This window comes from Nelumbo lutea, chromosome 6, assembly GCF_056320005.1.
Source record: "Nelumbo lutea isolate HS-2025 chromosome 6, American lotus-T2T, whole genome shotgun sequence".
Lineage (NCBI taxonomy): Eukaryota > Viridiplantae > Streptophyta > Magnoliopsida > Proteales > Nelumbonaceae > Nelumbo > Nelumbo lutea.
In genome coordinates this window covers 25,650,760-25,676,475 of record NC_142689.1, presented here as the reverse complement: position 1 = coordinate 25,676,475, position 25,716 = coordinate 25,650,760, and the positions used below count along the sequence as shown (strand labels likewise).

The 25,716-nt window shown below is 39.0% G+C and overlaps 1 protein-coding gene across 3 annotated transcripts in view; it reads right to left on the bottom strand.

The window, feature by feature from the left end:
* ATJ1 (DNAJ heat shock family protein) overlaps positions 1–25,716 on the bottom strand; it is an 82,295-nt gene that overhangs the window by 29,745 nt on the left and 26,834 nt on the right. For all 3 annotated transcript variants that reach the window (XM_088951982.1, XM_088951981.1, XM_088951983.1), the window contains 8 exons: positions 12,749–12,859; positions 12,605–12,646; positions 12,415–12,502; positions 5,941–6,005; positions 5,736–5,798; positions 5,567–5,639; positions 5,105–5,196; positions 1,653–1,724 (listed from right to left, as the gene is read on the bottom strand). In XM_088951982.1, coding sequence (XP_088808108.1) covers positions 1,653–1,724; positions 5,105–5,196; positions 5,567–5,639; positions 5,736–5,798; positions 5,941–6,005; positions 12,415–12,502; positions 12,605–12,646; positions 12,749–12,859 — 606 coding nt within the window. The remainder of the gene's footprint in view (positions 1–1,652; positions 1,725–5,104; positions 5,197–5,566; positions 5,640–5,735; positions 5,799–5,940; positions 6,006–12,414; positions 12,503–12,604; positions 12,647–12,748; positions 12,860–25,716) is intronic.

Sequence of the window (25,716 nt, the reverse complement as noted above, 5' to 3'; positions counted from 1 at the left end):
AGTGGGAAAGTGTTGAATAGTCCCGGCCATTCTTGGAGTCATCGAAGCAAGCAGTCAGGACATAACAGTAGCATTTTCCTTACGCCATACTGCGTACTCCACACTACCCACTTCAGGTTCCTTCTTCTGTCCATCTAAATAACCCGTAAGTTCTCGGGAAGTAATGAAGAGCATGGCTGAAACAGACCATTCTCTAAAGTTATATTCATCCAACAATACACTAGTGATCTACAAGCTGTGCAGATTTGGATTTTCCAGATTAGGAAACCTCCCACTAGTTCTATTGTCCCAGACCATTCTCTAAATTTATACTCATCCAACAATACACTGGTGATCTGCAAGCTATGCAGATTTGGATTTTCCAGATTAGGAAACCTCCCACTAGTTCTATCATCCCTAGAAGACACTTCTCCCAATATTGAAGACATCTCCTTCCTCTTACAGTGATCACAATTGAAAACTCAGTACAAAGAACACTATTTCAGACTCACCGAGGCTATTACAAGTCTGAGAACCCCTTGTAACAGGTCTGAAACCAAAAACCAACCATCTCTGTACTGTGCTGAACTCTTTTGGACTAGGCTGGACTTTGACTTCTGCTGTCGTAGACTGTGATCACCCTTATGATCTGTACTAGGACTGTCGAAGTCAGTCCTTCCACCTAGATCTGTTCTACATAGATCTCTCTTAGCAGTTGAATGGCTACTACCTGCTGCAAGGTGTCTAGTAGGGCATCGGCTTCTGGAACAAACTCCCCTTGGGCCCTACAACCAAGGGAAACCCTAGATACAGACCTTGCTGTGTTCTACGGTCAGCCCTAGGGTTTCTTCACAGTGGCCAAGATAGGAGAGAAAGAGAGAGGAAAAAAAAGGAATAGAGAAGAGTAGGAAAGTGGCGGCTGTAACCAGACAGATGGATTAGTGCTCTGATACCATGTTTGCTGGAATACAGCAGCCGAAGAAGAAGAAGAAGAAGAAGAAGAAGAAGAAGAAGAAGAAGAGAAGAAGATTTGAGAATGGTGGCTTGCACACTTCAGCCGGCCCAACAATCTTATATAGATGTTTACAAAATAATGTTACATGAATGGACTACAATGCCCCTGATTAGTGATGGGACACCTAGACAAATAAAACACTAAACAAGTTTGGGCCCAATAACGAAGGACTTAAGACACAAATATGGCTAACATAAACACTAAACCAGCCAAACCAACATTATGGATAACAAATAGATTGATTGCATTATCGGATACAAAGGTACATAATGCCCAACATTCCAAACAAAAAAGGTGGACATGGGCATTATTTACCTTCAACAGGCCTTCAAAACTTACTGATACATAGATCCTTTATAAGATTTATAAGAGTATTAAAGTAGCATACCGATGCAATCTTTTAACATTGTGGAAAAGAACCCACAGGCTATTCCTTTTATTAATGCATTACACTACTTACTAAAACAATTAACAAAAACAAACTAGAAGCTTCTTCACCATTAATGGCCTCATGGTTTACAAAATCTACTTAGGCTAATGCAGAAAAGATGAAAGGAGATTGGTTTAATTCCACCATGAGTAAGAAAATTGAATACAAGTTGGTTACGTTTTCAACTTTAAGTCTGAGATAAGTATAAATTATTCATGAATCACTCACTTGTGTAAAGCTGATATGAGAATCCACATATATATCAGCTCCATCTCTTTCAAAAACAGGATCTTTTTCAACCTGCCAATCAATAGAAATGTGAAGTTAATAAAATAAAATGATTAAGAACCACAGACTCCATAAAAATACAACTTCTAGGACATGGAGACATTAGATTGTAACTTCCATTTCTCAAGTAACTAGACATACAGTCAAATTCTATCATTAGTTCAAAATCTTCTAAAGTGGACAATGATTAATTCCAAATTACAGACCATACCACCTAGAAATGAGGGTTTGCGCAGCATTCTCTTTATAAAATGCACCTTACCTCATAATTAATTTATTCAAGATCATGGTCTAGACCAGAACTTCAGCAAAGACCAAGATCACACGAACAACAATTCTTAGCTTCTAAGCAGAAAGCTCCCACTTACAGTTTGTGTCAAGGTAGTGACGAGTTTGCATACCCAGGACTGGTTATTCAAGTGGATCTCAGGGATGAAAGTCAATCCAAGTAAGAGCAGTTTATAAGGGATTAACATTGATAAGAATGCAGTTGCTGAGTATGCTAGGATACTCAAGTGTGAGGCTTGAGATTGGCCTCCTATGAGAGTTCAGATACCAAAATAGAACATCTCTTCAACTGAGAAATTGTTGTCTTTAGGAAAATGAAGGTTTTTGTTTTGTGGGCTCCTTGTTAAATGGGATGACGTTGTCTTCCTATCTTAAGGAAATGGTGTCTCTTTGCTAATAGGTCCTATTGTACGCCATAATTGTCAAGGCGACGACTAGGCGGTTTTACAGTGTCGCCTTGCCAAAACGCCTATGTTTTGTATACTAGGCGACCGCCCAGAGACTTAGGCGGGTGCCTAAATCCAGCTTCAGTGCTCTTTATTTTCGAAAAAACAGGGGCTTCTTCTCTTCCAGCCCAGCTTCAGCTTCAGTACTCCTCCTCTTCCTCCTTCTTCTCCCCTATTCTCCTCCCTTCCTAGTTACTGGCTTCCTGCACTTATTATTTTTAACAGCCGAACCTACTCTACTCCCTTCCTAGTTCCCAAACTTATAAAATAGTTTAGTTCAGATTCCATCGCCTGGGAGCCCCATGATCGCCTAGCCTCGCCTAGTCACCTTGACAACTATGTTGTACGCAAATACAAGTGCATGCCTAGAATACCAGTATTTGACAATGATATGTACCCAATTACAATTCTAGATATTTGCGTTGATAATTGCAGAGTATATTTTTTGGAATCATGGCTTCTAAAATACAAAAATGGACAAATAATACTAGAAATCTGTTTATGCTAGAAATTTATTTAAAATTTGACAAGATAAAGTATAAAGAAATGACGCTTAGATTCAAAACCTAGATACAAAAGCATGACATTAGCATATTAAATGCGATATCCATACCCATATCGATGTCTGGGACCAAAAGAAATGGAGAAATGTAGCCTCACTTCCCAATATGCATGTCAATTTTGGTATCCATATTTGGGCATCATAGATTGGGGAAATTTTGAGGGGATAACACAAGAGTTGGTGAAACATTATTATGGAGTGTTGCTCATCAAAAACAAAATGATATGTTCATTTTCTATCCTTCTTACTACTTGTAAACCTCTACATTTTCTTTTCAAATACTTATGTTTTCCTTTTTCTAGCAATAAAAAAATATATTAAGAATATAACCTTCTTAGACTCAAAGCCTTTTTTTATCAATAACAGGTAAATTCCATTAATAAGAAAGAAAGCCTTTTCATATGAGCATGGTTTTGAACCTTCACAAAATTTGAATTAATTCCATGTAAAAGCTCACTTCCAATGACAACGAAAACAAAACCTTGTCTCAAATTCAATAAGTTTTCCTTGTCCCAACCAAAATATTACACTTGTAGCATAAAAAATATTTGACAACTTGGCCTTCAACATGTGGAGGTAGAGGGGGGAAACTGATAATCTCTTGGAGGAGTGACAACAATCCAGGGGTGTGGATCCACAGGCAAATCATAAAAGTGATCAAGAGTTTAGCAAGGGAGATGGGGCCATGGAGGACACATTCAAATGGGTAAAAAGAACTGCAAATGGGATGGCTGACTCATCAGCTAAGCAAGGAGTGTATAGGAAACAACTTTTTTGGGCAGAATCGTTATCGGGTTTGCTATAAAATTGTAAAAGGGCTGGATTATTCTGCACCACCATTAATTTGTAATATTTTTTAAGTAAATTAATGAAATCAATTGAGAAACAAGGGTCTTTACTAAAAAAAATATTAAGAAGGGACAAATTCTCTCAAAAATTTATAAAACCCTACAAACTAAAACTAAGATATTTAAAATCTAAATAGAGCATAAATCAATGTTTGTGTTTATTTGTAATAGAAGATGAATTACCATAAAATAATGACTATTAACTATTTTTTTATTTATGATCTGGATTCCAAGAAAATATTTTACCAAAAAAGAAGACTCCAAGAATATAAGATAAGACATGTGAGTGGCGTGTCATCAAAATTATCACATGCATCAAAATTTATGTTCCATATTTCTTATTCCAATAGTTGTTTTTGTTTTACAATGAATCTTAAGTGTGTATTGATGATGTTTACTCTATCTTCTTCTAAAGGTTTATCATAGATTTCCAACATTTTATAGCTTTTCACATTTTCCATAACTTTACAGTATTTCTATGAACTTCCATGAATTAATTCCACTGCACATGGACTGAAACTTACACAAAGAATGAAATACCACCAAACCTTGCCTAGAAGTTAATTTGTTAAGAGTATTCAAATGGATGGGGATTGAGGATAATCATGAACCAGTCCAGGCCAGGTTCTGATAAGGCATAAGAGCATTTTGAGCTTCCTGGACCCACTTCTATGTGAGCTGGGCTGGGCATCCGGACTCACCCAAATAGGCCATTGATATTTAAACATACTGTGAAATCTAATTTATGTTCAAATTACAAAAAATAATATATACAATTTTGTTTTATCAATTGCAAACTTATTATCATCTTTAAAATCATAACTGCCCCCTTAATTCCTTACTAGGATTGTGTACACTGGCACATAATGTTGTTTATCTGACAAGAATATTGCCTTTGGTCACAAGAACATCAATACAGAGAATTCGGATTAGCTGAACACTTTAACTGTTCAGCGGGCTGTGGAACCAATGATGAGGTTCCATCACTATGCTAGTGATAAATTCATGGGCCCCACTGTAAAGATGTGGGCCCCATGTATTTAAATAATGGCGTTGAACCTTATCATTGGTTCCACAGCCCGCTGAACAGCTAAAGCATTCAGTTAAACCTTGCTCCAATACAGAGGACTATGTTCAATCTAATGCCTCATCTGTAATAAGGAACCAATATCAAGATTTAATGAAATAGATAACTACCCTATAAAAGCTAAAAAGTAAATAAGATGAAAAATAAGGAGAAGCTTGCACCTTTAATCTTATGTATAGACTTCCAGGTTGAACTCCCCGTCCACCACTATTTCCGGCCTTTGGTACATGAATTGTATCCCCATAGTCCACACCTACACCATCAAAGAAATTGGAGAAAAAACGAGGAATCACTTAAGTCTTGTTCGCCTGCATCAATCTTATTATGTATATGGTTCCTTTTCTGGATGTCAAGTTTTCCATAGTAGAAAAGGAGGTTGAGAAAACAAAGTCAACAAAAAAAGAAACTCAATGTCTCACAAATGAATAAACCAGAATAAAAGGCATGCACCAAATATACAACGTAATTACTGAGTACACTTTCAAATGCTGTAACATTATTATCAATGATACCTTCTCCCAAAAAACCAAAAAAGAAACAGTGTCAATGATACCAGATTGCAGCTTAAGGATTAATCTGCTTTGATTCCCATTTCAAAGAAAACAATAAAAATAGAAACTAACCTGCTGGGATTGTTACTTTAACTTCCTTTACACCTTCAACCACCCCAGATCCTCTGCATGTGGTACAATATTCCTGAAGCAAAGAAGAAAAAATAAAAAGAAACATTAAAAATACTATTTTTCCTTAAAGAAATCAAGTGTCTTGGAATTAGCAAAGCTTGTAGCTAACCTTGATAATTTGACCTGATCCTTTACAAGAATCGCATGTTGATGTGAATGGAGGAAGGGTAACCTGAATGACAATAATTGAAAGAGATAAAATGCTTCCATTACATATTGGGAAAAGAAACAGTGTCCTCATAAAATGGACCTCTCTAGAAAGATTTAACTTTTCAATTGATAAGAACTTCCAGCAAGGATATCTGAACACTTACTCTTCCAATGCCTTTACAGGTTGGGCATACTCTGAGCTTGGCACCAATTGGGTAACCATGTCCATCTACATCACAAGATAAACGAGGATGTGAAAAAAACAATAATAGCTCTAACAGAAGAGATCACAAACTCTGTCAAGCATGACAACATACCTAGTCCGATATAAGCATGTGTAAGATAAAGGAAAGGCCAGATGAAATCCATTACCAAAAAAATGAACACCATGTTTTAGACTTGAAAAGTTGACATTATTTGACAATCAGATTTTGGAAGTTCCAACTGAAAAGATACATGGTATGAAGGCCCATTGCTTGGTATGCTGGTAAAAACCCCAGCTGACAAGTCTGAGAAAAAGGATTCTAGTTTGAGAGTTGCCACTTTTTTTTGAATTACTATTCTATTAGTATAAAAACAGAGTGGATACTACTAAAGACCATGTACAACCATTTTGTGTACAACTGTATACAACCATGGTTCTAAGTATCGATACACCCAATACACCTGAACATGTGTATTGAGCTTTCAGGTGACCGATACACTATTGTTTTATTTTTTTAGTTTCTTTTTTCTTTGAAGATAAATAAAGAAAAAAATATTGAGAAAGACAAAAGGAGTACAAGAAGGTGATAACTGATAAGGTATCACCCACAAACAACCAAAAGAGCCACCATCAGCCACAAACCAACACCCAACTGGGGGGAAAAAAAAAGAAAAAAAAAAAACTGAAGCTATCCACAACCGAGACCAAAAGTATACAAGTTAGAACACAACCGAAGCCACCCCATCTCACCTTCCCCAAAAACAGAACCTAGAATTCCACCCAAACATAGCCCCATTCACAAATAAAGAAACCAAACACACTCCAAACCTTCAACGATTGAGTTAATAACCTCTTTTTTTTTCTTGAAAGCTTTTCTTGTCTTCTTTACCCTCTTGTTAATTCCAACCCAAGATAAGCTCCCTTCAATCTAGCAAGCATCTTTCAAACTGGCATAGTAAGTTTATTTTTTTGGTGTCTAAATCTTTTAACTCTGTTAGGAAGGACCTTACTATTCTTCCTCTCCCCATGATTTATAATTAATTCTTTCTAACTCTAAGACTGTGTCCTTCTCAAATATTTGCTCCGCTGTCAATTCGACGCTCTTCTTTTGCACAAGCCTTGCTTCACTCGGAGATCTATCTTCCTTCACCTCTACAGCTGTAGAAAAAAAAAATTGATCAATAACAGGTTCATTAATTAATCATAAGAATAATTACAAAGAGGAAGACAAACTTTCTTATCTTCCAATTACAGCTTGAGCCCCCAAGAAAAGAAAAGAGAAAAAATAAAATTACATCTGAGCCCAAAACATTGATTCCCTCTCCACCCCTTGTTTAGTTAACCCATCAGCAAAAGAATTAGCTGATCTTTTAACCCAACTAATCTTAACTTCCATCTCTCGAACCAGCCACTTGAATTTCCTCCTCACATTGCTGTAATTCCATAAGCCACTGTTTTCTTTATTCAACCACCCTACCACCACCTCCGAGTCCACTTCATCTATGAGTTTTCTGATATCCATCTCCGTATCTTTCTGGACTCCTTCCATAACTGCACAGATCTCAGCTCTGAGGGAGTCACCCACTCCAATTGGGCCTGAGAACAAGGCAGAAACAACCCCATTCTCATCCCTAAAAACACCCCCAGTCCCTGAGTGTCCAGGATTCACTCTACTACTCCCATCAAAGTTTAGTTTTAGGAATCCAGCAGGTGGAGGGTCCAAGACACACTCATTACTGTTTTGGTCTGGGTACAGTTAGTAACCTCACCCCACTTCCTCAACATGTCATCCACTGTGTAATCTTTGAATAGCTCTAAGGATTTCAGCCACTGTACAACCCTTATATGGATTAGAGCCCTCAGTTCTTCAGCACCTCTCTCTACTTCTGAGAAAATCCTGGAGTTTCTTTCTTCCCAAAAAGACCAGCATACCGCAGCCCTCAGTCCTCCAACAAGATTTGAAATGTCCTTCTTGCTATTCTACAAAAGCCCACCAGGATTTTCTTCCACTTTTTAAAGGCTTTCCTGGAAAATTCCTCTCCATCCAAGAAAAATAAGCTCAGTGTTTTACCTCTGTTAACAACTGTTTCCAGATCAACTTCCATTCAGCTTCATGTGTTTCATCCAGCATAATCACATCTTCCTCCTCGTCATTTTCAGCCTCCAAATCTTCATCAAGAGGTTTCATTCTATAGATCCTTTTTTTTTGGTAGACCTTTGTTCCTTTAATCCCAATATCTTCAATTTCTTCCCTTCCATCCACTCCTTTACTAAACCATCCTTTTCCTACTACTTCCCTGAGCTATCCTCAACAAAACTTACACCCTTCCTTAAAGCCCTCTCCACCTCTTCCCTTTCCTTCCAACCACTCCATAACTTTTTCCCTTCCACCTGTGACAACTGAATCAAATCCTTTCCTGTTTTCTTCACCAACCTGTTGCAACCCACTGCCTACTAGAGAAACCTGTAGCTCACCCAAAACCTCAGTTGCTAACCCCTTGTTCCTATCTTCCTCAGCTCCCTGAAGACCAACTGACAAGTTCTTATTTGCAAACAGTCTCAAATCCGCTCACCAAGCTCTGATCGAAAAGGAAGATGATGGACCAGAAGTAACATCCATCATGTGGCTGCTAACCATCCCAAGAAAGGTTGGGAGGAGGACTTTGCCTGTTCAAATTTGCGAGCATGTGGCTGCTAGACCCGGAATTTAAAAGGAAAGTAAAAGAATGGAGGGATGAGGACCAAGTAGCTTTTAGATGGAAAGGCTACAGATTCTATAAGAAGCTACAAAAGTTGAAAGCTAGGATCAAAGAGTGGAATAAAGAGGAATTCGGTAGAGTTGAAGAAAAAAGAAAACTGTCACCAAAAGGGTTCAAGAATTAGATAGATGAAGCAAGGGGAAGATTGAGGGCAGCAGAAAGGGAAGGGAGATGGAGATTGAAACATGAACTGGAGGAAATCCTTAGAAAAGAAGAAATAAGTTGGAGACAAAAATCAAGAAGTAAATGGTTGAAGAAAGGAGATGGTAATACAGGTTTTTTTCATAGCCCGGCAAATGGAAGGAAGAGGAAGAATAATGTAGTAAGTTATATTTCATCAATCTTATTATTATTATTAATGAAAGTTATTGTTTCCCATCAAAAAAAAAAAAAAAAAGTAATGCCCATCCCTTGCCAGTCATGTGCTTACCTAAAAAACCTATGTGCCTCATCTTTATCTGATGGGTTACTAGCAGCTGACCCAAGTTCGTTACCCAGCCCATCATCTTTGGGTAATTGGGTTCACCGCAATGGGCCCAATCAAGCCATTCAAACTTCCTCCCACATGACCACTTGAGCCAACATGCAGATTAGCTTGGTCCAATTCAACATCCTGACTTGAACCAGTGGCCTGACCCAGCCCCTTCTCCTCATACGCTCTTTTAAACTTCTCCTTTAAAACTTGGACCTCTTGCATGCGCTTAGGTGCATTAACTCCACCTGTTAGTGCTTAACAATAGGTCCTTCTCGACTTCTACCCCTTTCAATGTAACCTTCTATCTGTTCCTTTCCTTTTCCATCCTCTAGCCTTTGTTTAGCCACTTTCAAGTATGTCTCATTACCTTTTGGCCCAATGGCTTCTTGAATGCCACATAAGCAACCACTTTTTGTCCTTTCATCTTCCTCCATGCAAGCTTCCTTCCACAAAGAAGCTTCCATGGAGGTTGCAATCCAAATAGGACAGGGTCTCCCGTTTGCAAAGGCATCAACTCTTCTGGGAATGTCTTCAGGTTTCACCCCACCAAGCTTCACCATTGTCGATTGGAGGCAAGGATCAAAATTCCGATACAACACACCCCGTGTCGAGCATATCGTATCGTATCTTTTGGGTTTGAAGCCTCTTTCTTTAATAAAAAAAATATATATAAAAAACCTACCCAAAAAGCATTTTTAGGTCAAAGGAAAACATCCCATCTTAGTGATGAAATCCAAATAGGGCAGGACCTCCTGTTTGAAAAGGTGTCAACTCTTCTAGGAATGTCTTCAGGTTTCGCCCCACCAAGCTTCACCATTGCTGATTGGAGTTCAAAGGCAAACACCCCATCTAAGTAAGCATTACATATGCAGGTCAAAGACTTCCCTCTAGAGGTGAAATGGCAACCTAAGTAATCTTACAATAACTTCATCCTCCACTCCTACCTCTTTGATGTTTGCATTTGCACATCAATTCAAGACTGTGACTGCACCATCCTCCACCTGAATATTCATTGCCGATATTTCGACTTTATCCTCTACCATTGCTACCAAGGCCTTACAACTTGCAAAGGAAGTAATGACTATCACCCCCTTCAATTTCAGCCCTCGTAATATACCTTCTGCAACCTTTTTCCAATCCTTTGGTTGGTTATAAGTTTCAATCACAAATTTCTTCTGCCACTCCTCCTTGTCACCAGATTCTATTAGCTTGCCAATCCTAATCCCTTTCCCTAGAACCGTGTAAGCTTCCATTTCAGATCTACTCTTCTGACACCTGATTGAATATCCTTCCATTCCTTTCTTCCCATATGGTCCAAATCAAAGCCACCCTTAGTGCTCTCTACAACATCCTTCCTCTTTTCTTTGGCTGTCTCAAGAAGTTTCAATCTAAGAGGCCAACCACATCCTAGGGGGGAATCCATCTACACCCAAAGAGAGAACAAAGATGCTCCCAAATACAAAGCACAAAAGAGCAGGAAACAAAGATATGGGAAATAGATTTACCACTTCCTTTGCAAAGGATGAAAGGCATCTGTTTGGCCTCCTTTTCTGAAAAAAGTCACAGGTGTTTATCTTTTTAAGGAAAACCTCCTAACAGAGGGCCTGAATTTTATTCGCTACTCCAAATTTCTTTCACCGGGGAAGTTCACCTCCAAAGTAATAGGTTGTACTAACCTATTAAAGAAAGCGGCACAAGTAAACAATCCATCTGGAGTGATTGACCAAACTTTAGGCCCCGTTTGGTGTGTCTTTCTACGTGGTCTTTCAGCTGCTTACAAGCCAGGAAGACCGAAAATCAGTCTATTCCCGTTTGGCATGCGGAAGATCTCGCCACCAAAAGACGGGGCACCGAAAAGGCGCGGGAAGTCCATTTTGGGCTGATTTCGGGAAGCTCTAAATGAAGCTTCCCGCATCTTCCACGTTTTAATCTCGAGCAGAAAGACCCGAAACGACACACGGAAAGATGCGCGTCTGCCAAACGGTCTTCGGGCTGCCCAAATCTTATGTCAAAAGCTCAATGCGTCTATTGACTGTTAGAGCCACAAGAAGATCTTCTCAAAAAGACTTGCCAAACGGGCCCTTAGTGTCCTCTATATTTTGGTCCAAAAAGACCGAATCAAGCCTTGGCCAAAAGAAGGATGAGAGATTCATACTCCATCTCCCGATGGCCCCTTTGGAACCCAAAGTCACAATTTAACCCCCAATGAGGAGAAAACCACAAACTTAGTGATGGGTTCGGCCCTGTAGTTGGAGAGTGCATAGAGCATAGGAAAACAAGCCCAAAATTGGCAAATCAAAAACAAGTCAAAGATAGATCCAAAAAATAGAAAACTCAATAGACCTATCTAATGACACCAAATCACACAAAATTGACAGGCTTTGATCCCTGAAAGTAAGAGCTGAAAGAAAAGTAACATCATTGCAACTTCTTTTTTTTTGGTAGTAATTGCAACTTCAACATTTCAAAATACTAAAACTCTATCATAAGACTCCTTTAATTATAATGGCCCTTTAAAACATTAACCCTACCCCTAAGATACCAATACACTAGAGCAGTGTTTTCAACCCGTTGTTGACCCAACCAGTTGAACCGCTCAAACCGTCACCCAATCAAGATTCTGGGTCCGGTTTGAGTAAAACCCAGAGAAGGTTAAAAAAATGTTGACTTGGTCAAAACTCATCTGACCCGAACAGTTGGGTCGTTGACCCATTCAACTCGGTGACCGGGTCGCAGGTTGCATAGGCGCCTTGCCCCGTTATTTTTTTCCAAATAAAAAACTTTTTTGGCCTCAAATTGCAAATTTTAATTTTTTTACAAATAAAATTTTAAAACTGAAAATAAAAACATAAATTAGATATAAAATATTTCATATATTACATGTAAAACATAATTATACATTATTTTTTGATAAAATACATGTTTATACATACCTATACACATATATGTACATGTATCAAAATGTGAAATACCCAAATTATAAAATTACATTGATGCAGGAATCTAAAGAAACTTTATTTCTTCATCAATGGTTTCCCCCTGATTCAACATCTGCATAACTAAGCTCATGCAATACTACCAGTAACAGCTGACCAAATAAATTCTCCTTGAAAAGCCAAGCTAAAGTAAAAGAATATAGGGTAAAAATCAAACAAAAGAAAGAAGTGCATCTACTTCCATGGCATCAGATTTTACTCACTGCAGGAATCACAGGGGACACATGCGTTAAAAGACAGATCTTTTATGCAGCCTTTAGCAGCTTCAGAAAAAGAGAGATGCAGATCCACCTATAAAAATCCAGGAAAGAAAAAATGAGCTTAGCTTCCAAACAAACATAGAGAAAATTTAAATAACCTTTTTACACTCAATCTGGCAGGGAGGGAGTCAACCTGTATGTCTGTGGCAAAGTTTTCAGCTTCATCTTTAAAGAACTGAATATCAACAGTAGGGTTATTACAGATTCCATTCCCAGTAAAACAGAAAAGAGGGAGACTATTGAAATGAAGTACGAAAACCAGATAAACAGGAGATACCTCAGAGAAAATTTTATGGAAAGAATCAGAGAAATGGCCTTGATAAGAATAGTTCGTGTCCTCTGCATCTGCAGCAGCATATTCACCTTTCCTTGAACCTCTAGTGCGCACCTTCAAAAGATAATGGAATAAAGAGAAAATATCTCAAATTTGTATATATTTTTATTGAATGAAGAAAAAAATTCTGATAACAGAATTAATAAAGGTTCATATTATTAGTTAAATACAATATTGTCACTACCAGTCTGCCATAGATAGTTGTCAAGGCATCTTGATGATTCTAGGCAACAGTGGAGTGCTTTGTTGCCTAGGCAATACAATTTTACAATGCAAAAACTAAATCCTAGGTTAGTTTCCCAATTATACATACCAATCAGTATACATTTAAATAAACTGAAAAGGCAGCAATGCTCTTTACTGATAATATTAGTTTTCCTCTCAAAAAAATAACAAATCATCATATGCAAAAGGCAATGGTGTTTCAAATCAATTAAATTTGAAATTTCAAACACAACATTATAACATAATAATTATTCAATAGAGCATAGAAAACCATTAGCAACTACAGGAAGCGAGGGAGAAAGACATCTCTTTTTCTATTTAATGAGAGAGAGAGAAAGATAACAGGTCTGTAATGTTAAAACTCTTTACCCTTGGATCATTTTTTTTATACAAGAGGAAAGCAACTACAGGAGGTGAGGGATAACCCTCCCCGCTGAGTCAAGAAAAGTAATAAATTAAGATCCCAAGGAAAATTATGAGAAAAAGTACTTTCTTGCTCTAGTCCTTTGTTAGGGAGTCAGTCCGCAGCAAAATGTCCTCTGTACATGTGGTTGTACCTTGTTGGCATGTGCAAGACTCAAACAAGTCTTCTGCAATCCTGAATGATCTGATTGCATCTCCAAGAAGGAAGAAGGTCACCATTGAGTGCCCTAATTGTTACAAGAGAGTAGAGAGTCACCTTCCATTATGATGTGCGAGGATGGGAAGAACGTCGTAATTTTGTGCGCTTTGAGGGCAGCTCTCATCTCTGCTATAGTGATTGTAGTACTACCAAACCAATCAAGTTTCCATTTTGAAAATTTTTTCATTTCTGTTTTTCCATAAATATCAGGTGTAAGTTATTTTTTCCCAGAACCATGGAATAGCTCCTTCAACTCTTTCTTCCATCATTGGTACCACCAGCCACTAAAACTCCAATAATCTGTACAAAGCTTTTTCTGCTTGCTGATCCAATAAGCTTCACACTTGCCTAGCCAATTGACAATTTCTTATATGTGGTCTGGACCTTCTTCTTCACCACAAAACAGGCAGTCACTATTAACATTTAATCCTCTTTTTCTGATGAGAGTTTCTTTGATGGAATTCTATTCAACAGTAACAGCCAGGGGAAAATTTTAATAGTTTCTTGACAAACGTTTGTCCTGGCTTTCTTGATAGAATTAATAGTCAATTCTTCCTTCCTCTCTTAAACTGTTGCAGGCCAATTTAACTGTGACATTTCTGTTTGTACAATCGCCTCAAACTTTCCTATCTTCCCTCTCCTCCATTGGGATATGATTTGCCATTATTTTGTCTAATATATCTTGGGGTCAATTTTTTTTTGTTTGTTTGTTTATGTAGCCAATGACTTTTTGATTAAAGTTTCATGGGCCAATCCAGTTATCCAACCAAAAGTTGCATTTTCTCCCATTACCAACATCCCTTTTTTAACAGGACTTTTTTGTTGATTGATTTTTTTTCCATGACCAAGAAGCTGACTTTGGAGCTTCATTGTCTAGGAATTCCTCTTGTTTTAGATATTTTCCCTGGATTACTTGGACCCACAGATTATCATTTTCATTTAAAGTTTTCTATCCTAATTTCATTAAATTTTCCTGATTAACTTGGTATATTTTCCTAACTCCCAACCCACCTTCTCTTTTATCAGTACAGACAGTATCCCAGTTCTAAGAGCAAAAGTTTTAATATTTTATTTTGTGCCCCACAAAAATCCCCTTTGTAATTTATCCAGTTCCTTTGTGGTTTACTTCGGGATTCCAAACATACTCATTTGATATTGGGCAATATTACCTATTACCGCTTTTAGTAAGGTAACTCTTCCGCCCAATGATAAGGATTTTTTTTTGGAGAAAAAGTATAATGTGTTAACTTGATGAAAAGGTCTGCTGTACAAAGAGTATCGATACATGTAAAAGCCAAAAAAAAGACCTCAAAATAAATTCACTCTCAGAAAAGAAACATCCAAAGTGTCATCCCTAAAAGTGTTTTGAATAGACAACCAATCTCTGAGAAGTCCAACTGCCCTGTTGATGACTTTTGCTTCCTCCTTCCTATGAGATTTTCTGCTCAAAAAATCTGTAGTTTCTCTCAAACCAGATTGCCAAGGGAATGGGCAACCAACAAACCTTCCCTTTATTAGTCATACTGACAACCTGCCATTCATCTAACAATGCCTTCGCTGAATTGGGGAAGCACCATTTTAGATTTACTGCCTAAAGAAAATGGACGCAGCTCCACTGAATTTACAGTGCAAGAAAAGATAATTTGAGGTCTCAACCTCTTGGTTGCGAAGGGAGCACAGCAGCTCTGTAAGTTTATTCCGAAGAAAAAAGAAAAAAAAACTTTATTAAAATAAAAAAGAGATGAAATACAACAGAGGTGATAAGATATCACCAAGGAGCAAAAACACCCTCATGTACCCAAAATAAACCAAAGAACCCACAGCTTACAAACAAGAACACCCAACTAAAGCCAAGCAAATGCCCTGAACATACCCAAAACAGATCCTCAAAAAAGAACAACAAGAATCACCAAACCGACAACTCACCCACATCAAAAACCTCTCCCTGAATCGGCCCCCTTCAATCTTCATCCGTGAGAATATCTTCCTGGTCTGATACATCCTCATCCCATCCTTCGCTTCTTGCCGAGTGAATTTTTTTCTTCGATTTCTCTTCCTTTTTTTCTTTTTTCAAATTCTTCAAAGGCCCTCCTAGCAAACCCCTCACCCCCACCCCAGAAACACAGACCCAGACATTTCCCGATCGTAACCTCTCTCTCCACTAATTTCTGGAGAGCTACGCCACCTGAATCTCTGTCAATAATACCACTACTTTGCAGCAGTCTGTTCACACCAGAGTTATGCTTGACCCCACTCAGCTCACTTTCCTGATGTTCCTTCGTCTGGAGGACCAAAGACTTAATTTGCTGTATTGCCTCCCTATGAACTGTATCAGATGACCCATTGTCTCTCACTCTTTTCCTCTTGTACACCCATTTGTATTTTTTTGAAGGTCCTGCCCCTGCCAAGCCGAGTTTTAGCCTTGAAAAAAATCTTCATCACATGAACGATGTTATGGTTTCTCAAATTGCGTAGCTTCTTATTGGTCTTCTCATTAGTTTGTTCCTCCTCCTCCTCAAGATTGCTCTCTCTACCCAAGTCGACACCCACCCTTCCAACCTTTACCTCCTCGTAAAGCTGACTATCCTCTACAAGGTTTTGACCTTGTCCTTCAAGGGATTCTTCACCAGTTGACACTTCCTTTCCTGTAACCTCACCTTCATTTTCCAGCTCGGCATCAGCACTTTCAGCCTCTCTGATTCCACAGAGACAAGAGTTTTTGATGTCGTAGAATCTGATTTTCCAGATTCACATCTAGCCTCTAGGGGCATCACAACAGTAACCCAGGACTTGGAGGAACCACAAATCCCATCAAGATCCCTACTGGGCTGAGGAAAATGCCCGGGCTCACCAGTCACAGGAGTATATGGGTGCTCATCAAAAGTCATTCCTGTTCCACCCACTATCCCCTTCCTACCATTCTTGTCAAACTTGGTGATCATCCAAATCCATCTTTCTCATTTTCTTTCTCTGGCCACATTCGAAATTCTTCTTTCTGTTAATCCACTCCTTTTAAAATTTGGTCTGCTAAGCCCTGGATACTTTCTCTTGACGACTTTCCTTCTCTTGTAATGCTAAAACCCTTCTCCCGAAGCATATCTTTAGTGAGGCACTTCTCCAAGGAAGTAACCCAAGGAAAAAAAAAACTTTATATTTGATGGATTTGCAGACCTCCAGATTACTTTGCTAGGAAAAGACTTCCTGGGTTCACCCACTAGGACTAAATAGAAGAATTTAACAGTGAAAACACCTGAATGGTTCCAGCTCCAACTCTTGAATCCTGGGACTCCAGATTTGGGAGATGATTCTGGTGCAAGGCCAACAAATCTGAAATCATTCCTAGCTCCCAGTCATTAAAATTCCTTCTAAAAGAAGAACACCAGCTGAAACTATTACCTTCCACCACAAAAAACTCGGCCACTGTGGCCTCTTTATTTTCCGCGGAGTGTTTTAAAAGTGCAAGGACAAAAAAGCGCAAGGGACAATTTGAGCCTGAGGCGCAAAGCGCAAGGTAAGATGTGCACCTTTATGAAGCAAAGTGCAGAAATACAAAAAATCCCAAAAAAAACAATTATCTAAAATTAAAATACATAAACATAACATGTAAAGTGCACTCAAATGAAATTTTAAGAATATAAAATCAAACATATAAAACATTTTCAAGCATGTAAAACCCACAATATCTTTTTTCCTTAATTGCATTACTTCAAATGGCTAATGTGAGTAAAACATCTTGCATTCTTGATTCTACAAGCAGCTAGGGATGCAAATGGATCAGATCGGATTCGAATCAGGGTATATCCAAATCCGATCCAACACTTTTAATTGCAGAACTGATCCGATCGGATCTCATAAACATGGATTTGAATTTGAATCCAATGAGGCAATCGGATATTCGGATTTGATCCGGTCCAATTTATTTTTTAAAAAATAATAATAAATTATTAAAAGAAAAAATAAAATATAGCAATTTAAATAAAGAAAAGCAAAAAGATAAAAGTATCTTTTCAACCATTTTGATCGTATAAATACATGTTTTTTATAAAAAAAATCATATAACAAATTTACAAAAATTCAATATAAATAATATATTTATAAATAAATAAATAACACATATATATATGTGTGTGTTATATATATTTATATAAATAAATAAATAATATATATATATATATTGGATCAGATCTTCTCAAGTCGGATAAGGGTGATCCAAATTCAAGCTGATTTCTGACCAGATCCTATTATCCGATCCAAAGATCCAAAATGCGGTTATTTGAACCCGAGAATATAGGATAGGACTTAAACCGGGAGGACGTGAAAGCTGGGATTGTGGAAGAACACACTTTTGTTTGGTGACAAAGGGGAGAAGATGGAGGAGAAGAAGTTTGTGGAAGCCAACAGATGGAGGAAGTATCTCAAGGTGGAGGCGAAGAACTTTCTACTAGAGGAACTAAAACTCAAGAGGGCAGACTAGCTTGAAAATCAGGGAAGCTAAGCTGGCTACGGTGTTGTTGGTAGGACTAAACATGGTAGAATGGTTCCTAAACTTTGTAGATGCAGCAAGTGCAAAGGGAAAGGAGAGATGTTGGAAAGAATTCATAACAGAGATGGGACGGACGTATGAGGTGGAATGCAGGAAAAATCATAAGGGTTGTTTCATAGCACTTACAGAGCATTTTGGTAACAATAGGAAGCAAATGGTCTGTGTACCAGAATGAAGAAAGAGCCAAGGGTGGACTGAAATCATCAAAGTCTTGAGAGAGTTTCTATCAAGAACGAAAATGGAAAAGGAGAAAGGTTTGGATCAGGTGGAAAAAAAGGTTTACTCGAAAACAGCAGTGAATCCTGAACCCCCTAACCGAATGGTTCCTACCTTGGTGCAGGATGGAAATAGAGCGGCCATAATGGTATCGGAGGAAAAAGGAGATTGGGTGAACAAACTGATTGTTGAAGTTGACAGACCAGGGAGAAGTTGGGAGGAGATTGCTGATTTGGTGACAAAACAGCTGAAGATGAAGACTACATATGTATTAACCCCGTTTAATGAGTGCAAAGCGGTACTTGATCCTTTGAATAACAAGCCAAATCTTGAGGCTGTATGTTTACAAGATAAACTGGGGTCTGTGAATATATTCAGATGGTTTCCCTCGTCAAACTCAAAGGAATCCATGATAATGGATGGAGTAACAGTGCGTGTGGTTGGGCTACCTTTCCATCTTTGGAAGGTTGAAGTTGCAGAAGCTATTGCAGTACTGTGTGGAGCAAGACTGGCCGGTGCCTTTTGGGGAGACCTCAGGTCTGCAGCTATCTTATTAAACGGAGTAAAGCCAGAGGAAATTCCCAAGAAGGTAAACTTGAGAGTGGAAGGAGCCTTCATGGCGGTCTGGTTGGCTTCCTCCATTGAAGCCGGAAAGTGGAGGGAAGCTCGAAGTGAGGAAGATGGGGAGGTTGAGGAAGAAGCATTACGTGGCAGAAGGGGATTGGTAGATCTGCAAGAATTAGACACTAACACAAAAAAAGGAGAGCAAACTTTTGGAAATTCAAAAGCCTTGCTGAAGAAGGAAAATCGGAGACGTGCTTCACAAGACATTAGCTGGAGGTCTGACAGATCTTATGTTTTAGCTGTAACTAATGGCAGTAAAGGTTCTGCATTAAGCACACCTGGTCGCAGGACAGATGGTGAAAAGGGGCAAATAAAACTTCTGGAATCAAAGGAAAAAGGGAGTAGGGGAGTTGAAAAGTCAGACCTCATCAATAGGGCCCAGTCTTTCCCCAATCTTGTCCAGGTAAATCGGAGTGGGCCCAAGAAAATCAGGCCAACTTATAGAAGAGTGGGGGAAACTCGTAGTGGGCCACCCATTGTGGGCCTGTCTAAAGTGGGACAAGGGGAGTCTCATATTAAAATGAGATTTGGGCCGAAATTAAAAGCCCATCTAAGGGACCCAATGCACCTTTAAGTAGGCACGTGAGAAGGAGAATGGTGTCGATAGATGGTAACAACCATCTATCATCATCTTCGTTGAGCTCCACAGGCCGAAACCAGCGGTCTTCAAATCTCCCTATACCTGGGAACTCACTACGATGGGTCACGCCGGAGAAGAAGAACACGGTGTCGCCGGAAAAAAGAAACCATAGGTGTATCAGACAAAGGGATTTAGAGAGGCTGGAGTTGTTTTCTCATTCTAAGGAAAATTTCAGTGCCACTGATTCAGATGACACGCTATGTTTAGGGAGTATCGACCTAAGCAGCTCAAGAAATGTGTTTGATGAAGACAGTCTGGGAACAGAGGTACTTTTTCAAGAGAACAAGGAAGAAGACGAAGCACCAAAGTTCAAGGAAGACATTGTGAAGGTTAAAGATCAGCTGCCTAAGGCTACGGTTCAGGTGCCGCTTGTACCTGCAAAGGAAGTCAGTCCATTAGTACCGAAATGGAAGAGTCTTTCACCTATTAAAGTAGACAGGGTTTTGATTCACAGTGTAAACTCTCTCACGCAAGCTCAATCACAGGGAACAGCTTTAGGCCCATCTCCTTACGAGAATCCCTCTCCCTTGGAAGTCATCCCCCCAGTCCCAAACATTACAGGTACTGCTGTCCATTCGGTTTTGGTTACAAATGTGCCTTCTGTGCTTGAAACAGATACACCAGCATCCCGAGCGGAAGTTCCAGTGGGGGGGGATGAGAAGAGAAACTGGCAGCTCTGAGTGCGAACTGAGAGAAGGTGAGATGGCAGTGGAAGAGAGACAGAAGGAGGAACTAGAGATAATTTGGGAGAGAATCTGCGCGTTGTTGGAGTATAAAGAGAGGGAGGAGAAATTAGAACAAAGGGAGAGAGTAACAACTTTTCAAGAAAAGGACTATTACAGGAGATCTAATGGGGGGGGGGGGGGGGGGGGGAGATAAATGAAGCTAGTGCCTTAATGAGGAAGACTGAGGGTAACAATAGGAGAAAAAAGAAAAAGAGATCTGAAGTGGAGATTGATTTCAGATATTGAGGGTGATACTGAATTTAGTGGGAGAGGAGAAAGAAGAAAGACTTTGTTGTAAGGTGGAGTCTTTGAGAAGGGGTTTTTTTGAAAAAGTGCTTAATGAAGATCATTAGCTGGAATTTGAAAGGCTTGGGAAGTGAAAGAAAGAGAAGGGCAATTAAAGATTTGTTGAGGAGAGAGAAACCGGACATAGTCTTGATGTAGGAAACCAAGCTGGCAGAATTGGATAGAAGATGGATTAGACGTGTATGGAGATCAAGAGGAGTTTGTTGGACTTCGGCGCCGTCCTATGGAGCCTCTGGAGGTCTAGTAACCTTATGGAGGGAGGATACTGTAGAATCAGTGGATGAGCTAATAGGAAGATTTTTTGTGTCCTTAAAGGTTAGGAATGTGGGGGATGGCTTCACCTAGGTCTTACCCAATGTCTATGGGCCAAACTCGTATAGAGAGAGGAATGAGATGTGGGAAGAGTTGTATGCCATACGAGGTCTGTGGGAGGGTCCTTGGTGTCTTGGGGGGACTTTAATGTAATTAGGTTTTGTACCGAATCTAATAACCCCCAAAGGACAATTACAACCAGCATGAGGAAGTTCAATGATTTCATTATTAATTGTGGTCTAAAGGAGTTATCCCTCTTACAAGCCAATTTTACATGGTCTAATTTCAAGAAAAGCCCCTTTGCTTGAAATTAGACAGATTCCTCTTTACTGAAGAGTGGGAGAACCATTGGACGAACTTGATGGCTAGAGCCTTACCCAGAGTCACCTTTGATCACTGTCCTATCCAGCTAAGTCCTCAAACCTTAACTTCTGGTCCTCGGCCTTTTAGATTTAAGAATATGTGGTTAACTCATCCGAATTTTGTGCACTTAATTGGGGAATGGTGGAGAGAAGAATTAAGAGGAGTGAATTGGAAGGGAGTAAGATTCCACAAAAAAAAACTGAAAAGGTTGAGATCCAAAATTAAGGAGTGGAATAGGGAACACTTTGGAAGGATAAAGGAGCAAAAAATTGACTTGACGTCTAGGATTGTGAACTTGATTCCTAGGAAGCTCAAAGGATGTTGAGTGAGCAAGAACGGGTTTTGAGAGGAAACCTAAAGAAGGACCTAGAAGAGGTCCTTTTGAGAGAGGAAATCTCGCGGAGGCAAAAGTCGCGACATAAATGGATTAAGGAAGGGGATGGAAATACTAAATTTTTCCATGCACTAGTTAATGGGAGGAGAAGAAAAAATTTTGTGACTAAGTTAGAGGTGAATTGGGAGGAACTCACAAATCAAGATGAGATAGCAAGATGTTTTGTGGATCATTTCAAATCAATCTATAGGAAACCATTGAATAATAGGCCAACCTTGGAAGACTTGGAGTGGACTAGATTGTTTGAAGAACAAGCAAACTGGTTAGAAAGGGACTTTAGCGAAGAAGAGATCAGACAGGCGGTGTTTTCAATGGATAGATCCAAAGCACCTGGTCCACATGACTTTACAATGGCTTTCTATCAGAATTGTTGGTATGTGGTCAAAGAAGACCTTATTGGGGTGTCTCAAGAATTTGCAAATAAAAAAACGGTGAGCCCTGGAGTCAATGCTACTTTCCTAGCCCTAATCCCAAAGAAGAGAGATGCAAGGAACCCTAAGGACTATAGGCCAATCAATCTAGTGACAAGCATCTATAAAATCCGGGCTAAAGTGTTGTCATTGAGAATCCGAGTAGTACTACCCTCCATCATCAGTCAAGAACAAGGTGCTTTCGTGCAAGGAAGGCAAATAACGGATCAGATCCTAATAGCAAATGAGTGCGTGGAGGACATGAGAAAGTCAGGAACCCAAGGTTTCGTTTATAAACTAGATTTGGAGAAGGCTTATGATCTTGTGGATTGGAGTTTTTTACTAGAGGTCCTAGGGTGCAATGGGTTTGGAGTTAGATGGTGCAATTGGGAAAAGAGCTGTATTAGTTCCCGACATTACTCTACTTTGGTTAATGGGGTGGTGAAAGACTTTTCCCCAGCTTGTAGAGGCCTTAGACAAGGTGACCCTCTCTCCCTTTTTCTTTTCACCCTAGTTGCAGATGTCTACAGTAGATTAATCTCTAAAGCAGATAGGGAAGAGGAAGTTGGAGACTGGAGGATTGGAAGGAAAAATGTCTGGGTAACCCACCTGCAGTTTGCCGATGATATCATAATTTTTTGTGAAGGGGGTGACAGGCGGGAAGTGAGGAATCTCAAAGCATTGTTATAACACTTTGAGAATGTCTCCAATTTGAAGATAAACCTAGATAAGAGTTATGTGGTAGGGGTTAATTTGAATTAGAGGACTTTGCAGTCTATGGTGGATTGCTAGGTTGTCCCATTTCTTCTTGGCCCTTGGAGACTTTGCAGTCTCCCTCTAGGGACTAACCCAAAGGAGAGTAGATTTTGGACCCCAATTCTGGAGAAGTTTGAGAAAAGATTAGCTTCTTGGAAAAAGAACTACATTTTCATAGGGGATCGAGTGACTTTATTGAGAGCTACCCTAGCAAATTTACTGGTTTATTTTCTCTCTATCTTTAGGATTCCTATTAGGGAAGCTAAGAAGTTGGAGAGGATAATGAGATCTTTTCTGTGGGAGCCTGGGAAGGAAAGAAAGATCATCTTAATCAATTGGGAAATAGTTTGTAGGAGTAAATAAGAGGATGGACCAGGAGTAGGAAGGTTAGCTCTAAGGAATAAAGCTCTCTTAGGGAAGTGGTTGTGGAGGTGACCTAGAGAAAGGGAGAGATTGTGGCATGAAGTGATAGCTAGTATACATGGCGAACAGGAAAATGGTTGGGATGCGGGTGTATCATGTCAAGCTACGTTGGCATCTCCTTGGAAAGCAATTCAGAGTGTCCTCCCTTAGTTTCTCAACATGGTCAGGTATGATGTTAACTCTGGCGACTCTGTTTTATTTTGGGAAGATACTTGGGTGGGTACCATTGCCCTTAAAGACAAATTCCTGGATCTCCATTCTCTTTCCCTTTACAAGGAAAAAACTGTTTCTCATTTTCTTCCTTCTATTACTTCACCCTCTTCCTTAAGCTGGGACTTTGGTTTTAGGAGAGGTTTGAGGGATGTTGAACTTAGTAGTTCTTCAGAATTGTTGTCTCCTCTTGGCGGTGTCTTTCTGGACCCTCTTCGCTCGGATGTGAGACCATGGTCCCCTCATCCAAAAGGTTTTTTCACTTGTGCTTCCTTTTTTAAGTCCCTTTGCCCCTCCATAGGACAGTTTTCCCTACTAAGGAGATTTGGTTCAGACCTGCTCCTCCTAAAATTATAATATTCTGTTGGGAGGTGTTTTATAGGAAGATCAATACTCTGGATTGCTTGCAGAAGAAAAGGCCTTTCATGTGTGTCCCCTAACTGGTGTGTACTTTGCAAGGCTAGTGGTAAGGATAGCTCCCACTTATTTGTATCGTGTTCCTTTTCTAGTGCTATTTGGAGTTCGGATGCAGGTGGAATCTGTCCTCAAAATTAAGTCAGCTGTTCGGTCCTTCTTGTTTTGTGTGGCCTACAAAAAAAAAGAAAAACAATGTGGAGATGTATTAGAGCAGCAGCCTTGTGGACAATTTGGGAAGAAAGGAATGCTAGGGTGTTCAAAGAAAAGGAAAGAAGCTTACAAACTGTTGAGGATTGTATACTGACTAGAGCCATTCATTGGATAAGAACTTTGGACTTCTTTCATACGTTTTCCTTTGATGACATTTGGAGTAACTGGAAGGCAGTAGCCACTAGTCATACGAGGGACAAGGCAGCTGCAGTGTGGAAGCCTCCGCCTGAAGGTTGGGCAAAGCTGAATTTTGATGGTAGTAGCCAAGGAAACCCAGGCCCTTCAGGGATAGGAGGGATGCTGAGAGATAGAGAGAGCAACATCCTAGCTTTATTTTCAGGCCCTGTGGGAATAGGAGACTCAAATAGAGCAGAGATCTTAGCGGCTGTACAAGGCATCCAGATTGCTGAACAGTTAGGAGTTCAACACTTGATAGTTGAAGGAGACTATAAAATTGTTGTGGGATGGCTGACAAAGCCAGCTTCAGCTATGTGGCGATATAGAGATTTATTGAGGAAAGTCAATTGGCTCACAAGAAATATGACAGTTACCTCTCTTTGGGTAGAAAGATCAGCAAATTCCTTGGCGGATAGACTAGCTAGGCAAGGGATTTCAAGGGATCATTTGTTTTGGGTTGTATGTAATTTTATTTTTGCTTATCTCGTTCTTAATTGATGTAATACTTTGTTAGAAGAGGTAACAGCCCGTGCCTCTTCATGGGTTTCCTATATTACCTTATATTCTGATTTAATAAATTATCTTCATTTATCAAAAAAAAATATAGGATACTTATTATTATTCATCAAAAAAAATATATAGGATCGGACTTCATTTGCACCCCTATGAGTCGCCTTTGTACCAAGCCCCTTGAGGCAAGCCCAAATAAGTCCATATTAGGGTCTTAAATTTTTAATTCTCACAAAAAATAATGATTTTATAATTTTAATTGCCTTTTAAGTAAGGATGCAAATGGATCAGATCGGATTCGAATCAGGATATATTTGAATCCGATTTGACATTGTTCATGTCGGATCCAATCAGATCTGATAGGACACTATTTGAATTCGAATACTATCAGTAAGTCGGATCTTCGGATCTGATCCGATCCAACTTGCTTTCTTTAAAAATTAATAAATTATTAAAAAATTAAATAAAATATACTAATATACTAATTTAAATAAAGTAAAAACAAAAAATACCAAGTATTTTTTAATTATTTTCATCATATATACATGTTTTTTATAAAAAATAAATACTATAATAATTTTATAAAAATATAACAATAATATATTTATAAATAAATAAATAACATATATATGTATTATATATATATTTCTAAATATATAATATACATTAGATCGGATAGGGGTGATCCAAATCCGATCCGATTTCTAATCGGATCATATTATCAGATCCGAAGATCCAAACAGGGGCGATCTAAATTCGACCAAATAGGATCTGATTGGATCATGATCCAATCCATTTGCACCCCTACTTTTAAGAATATATTTTATT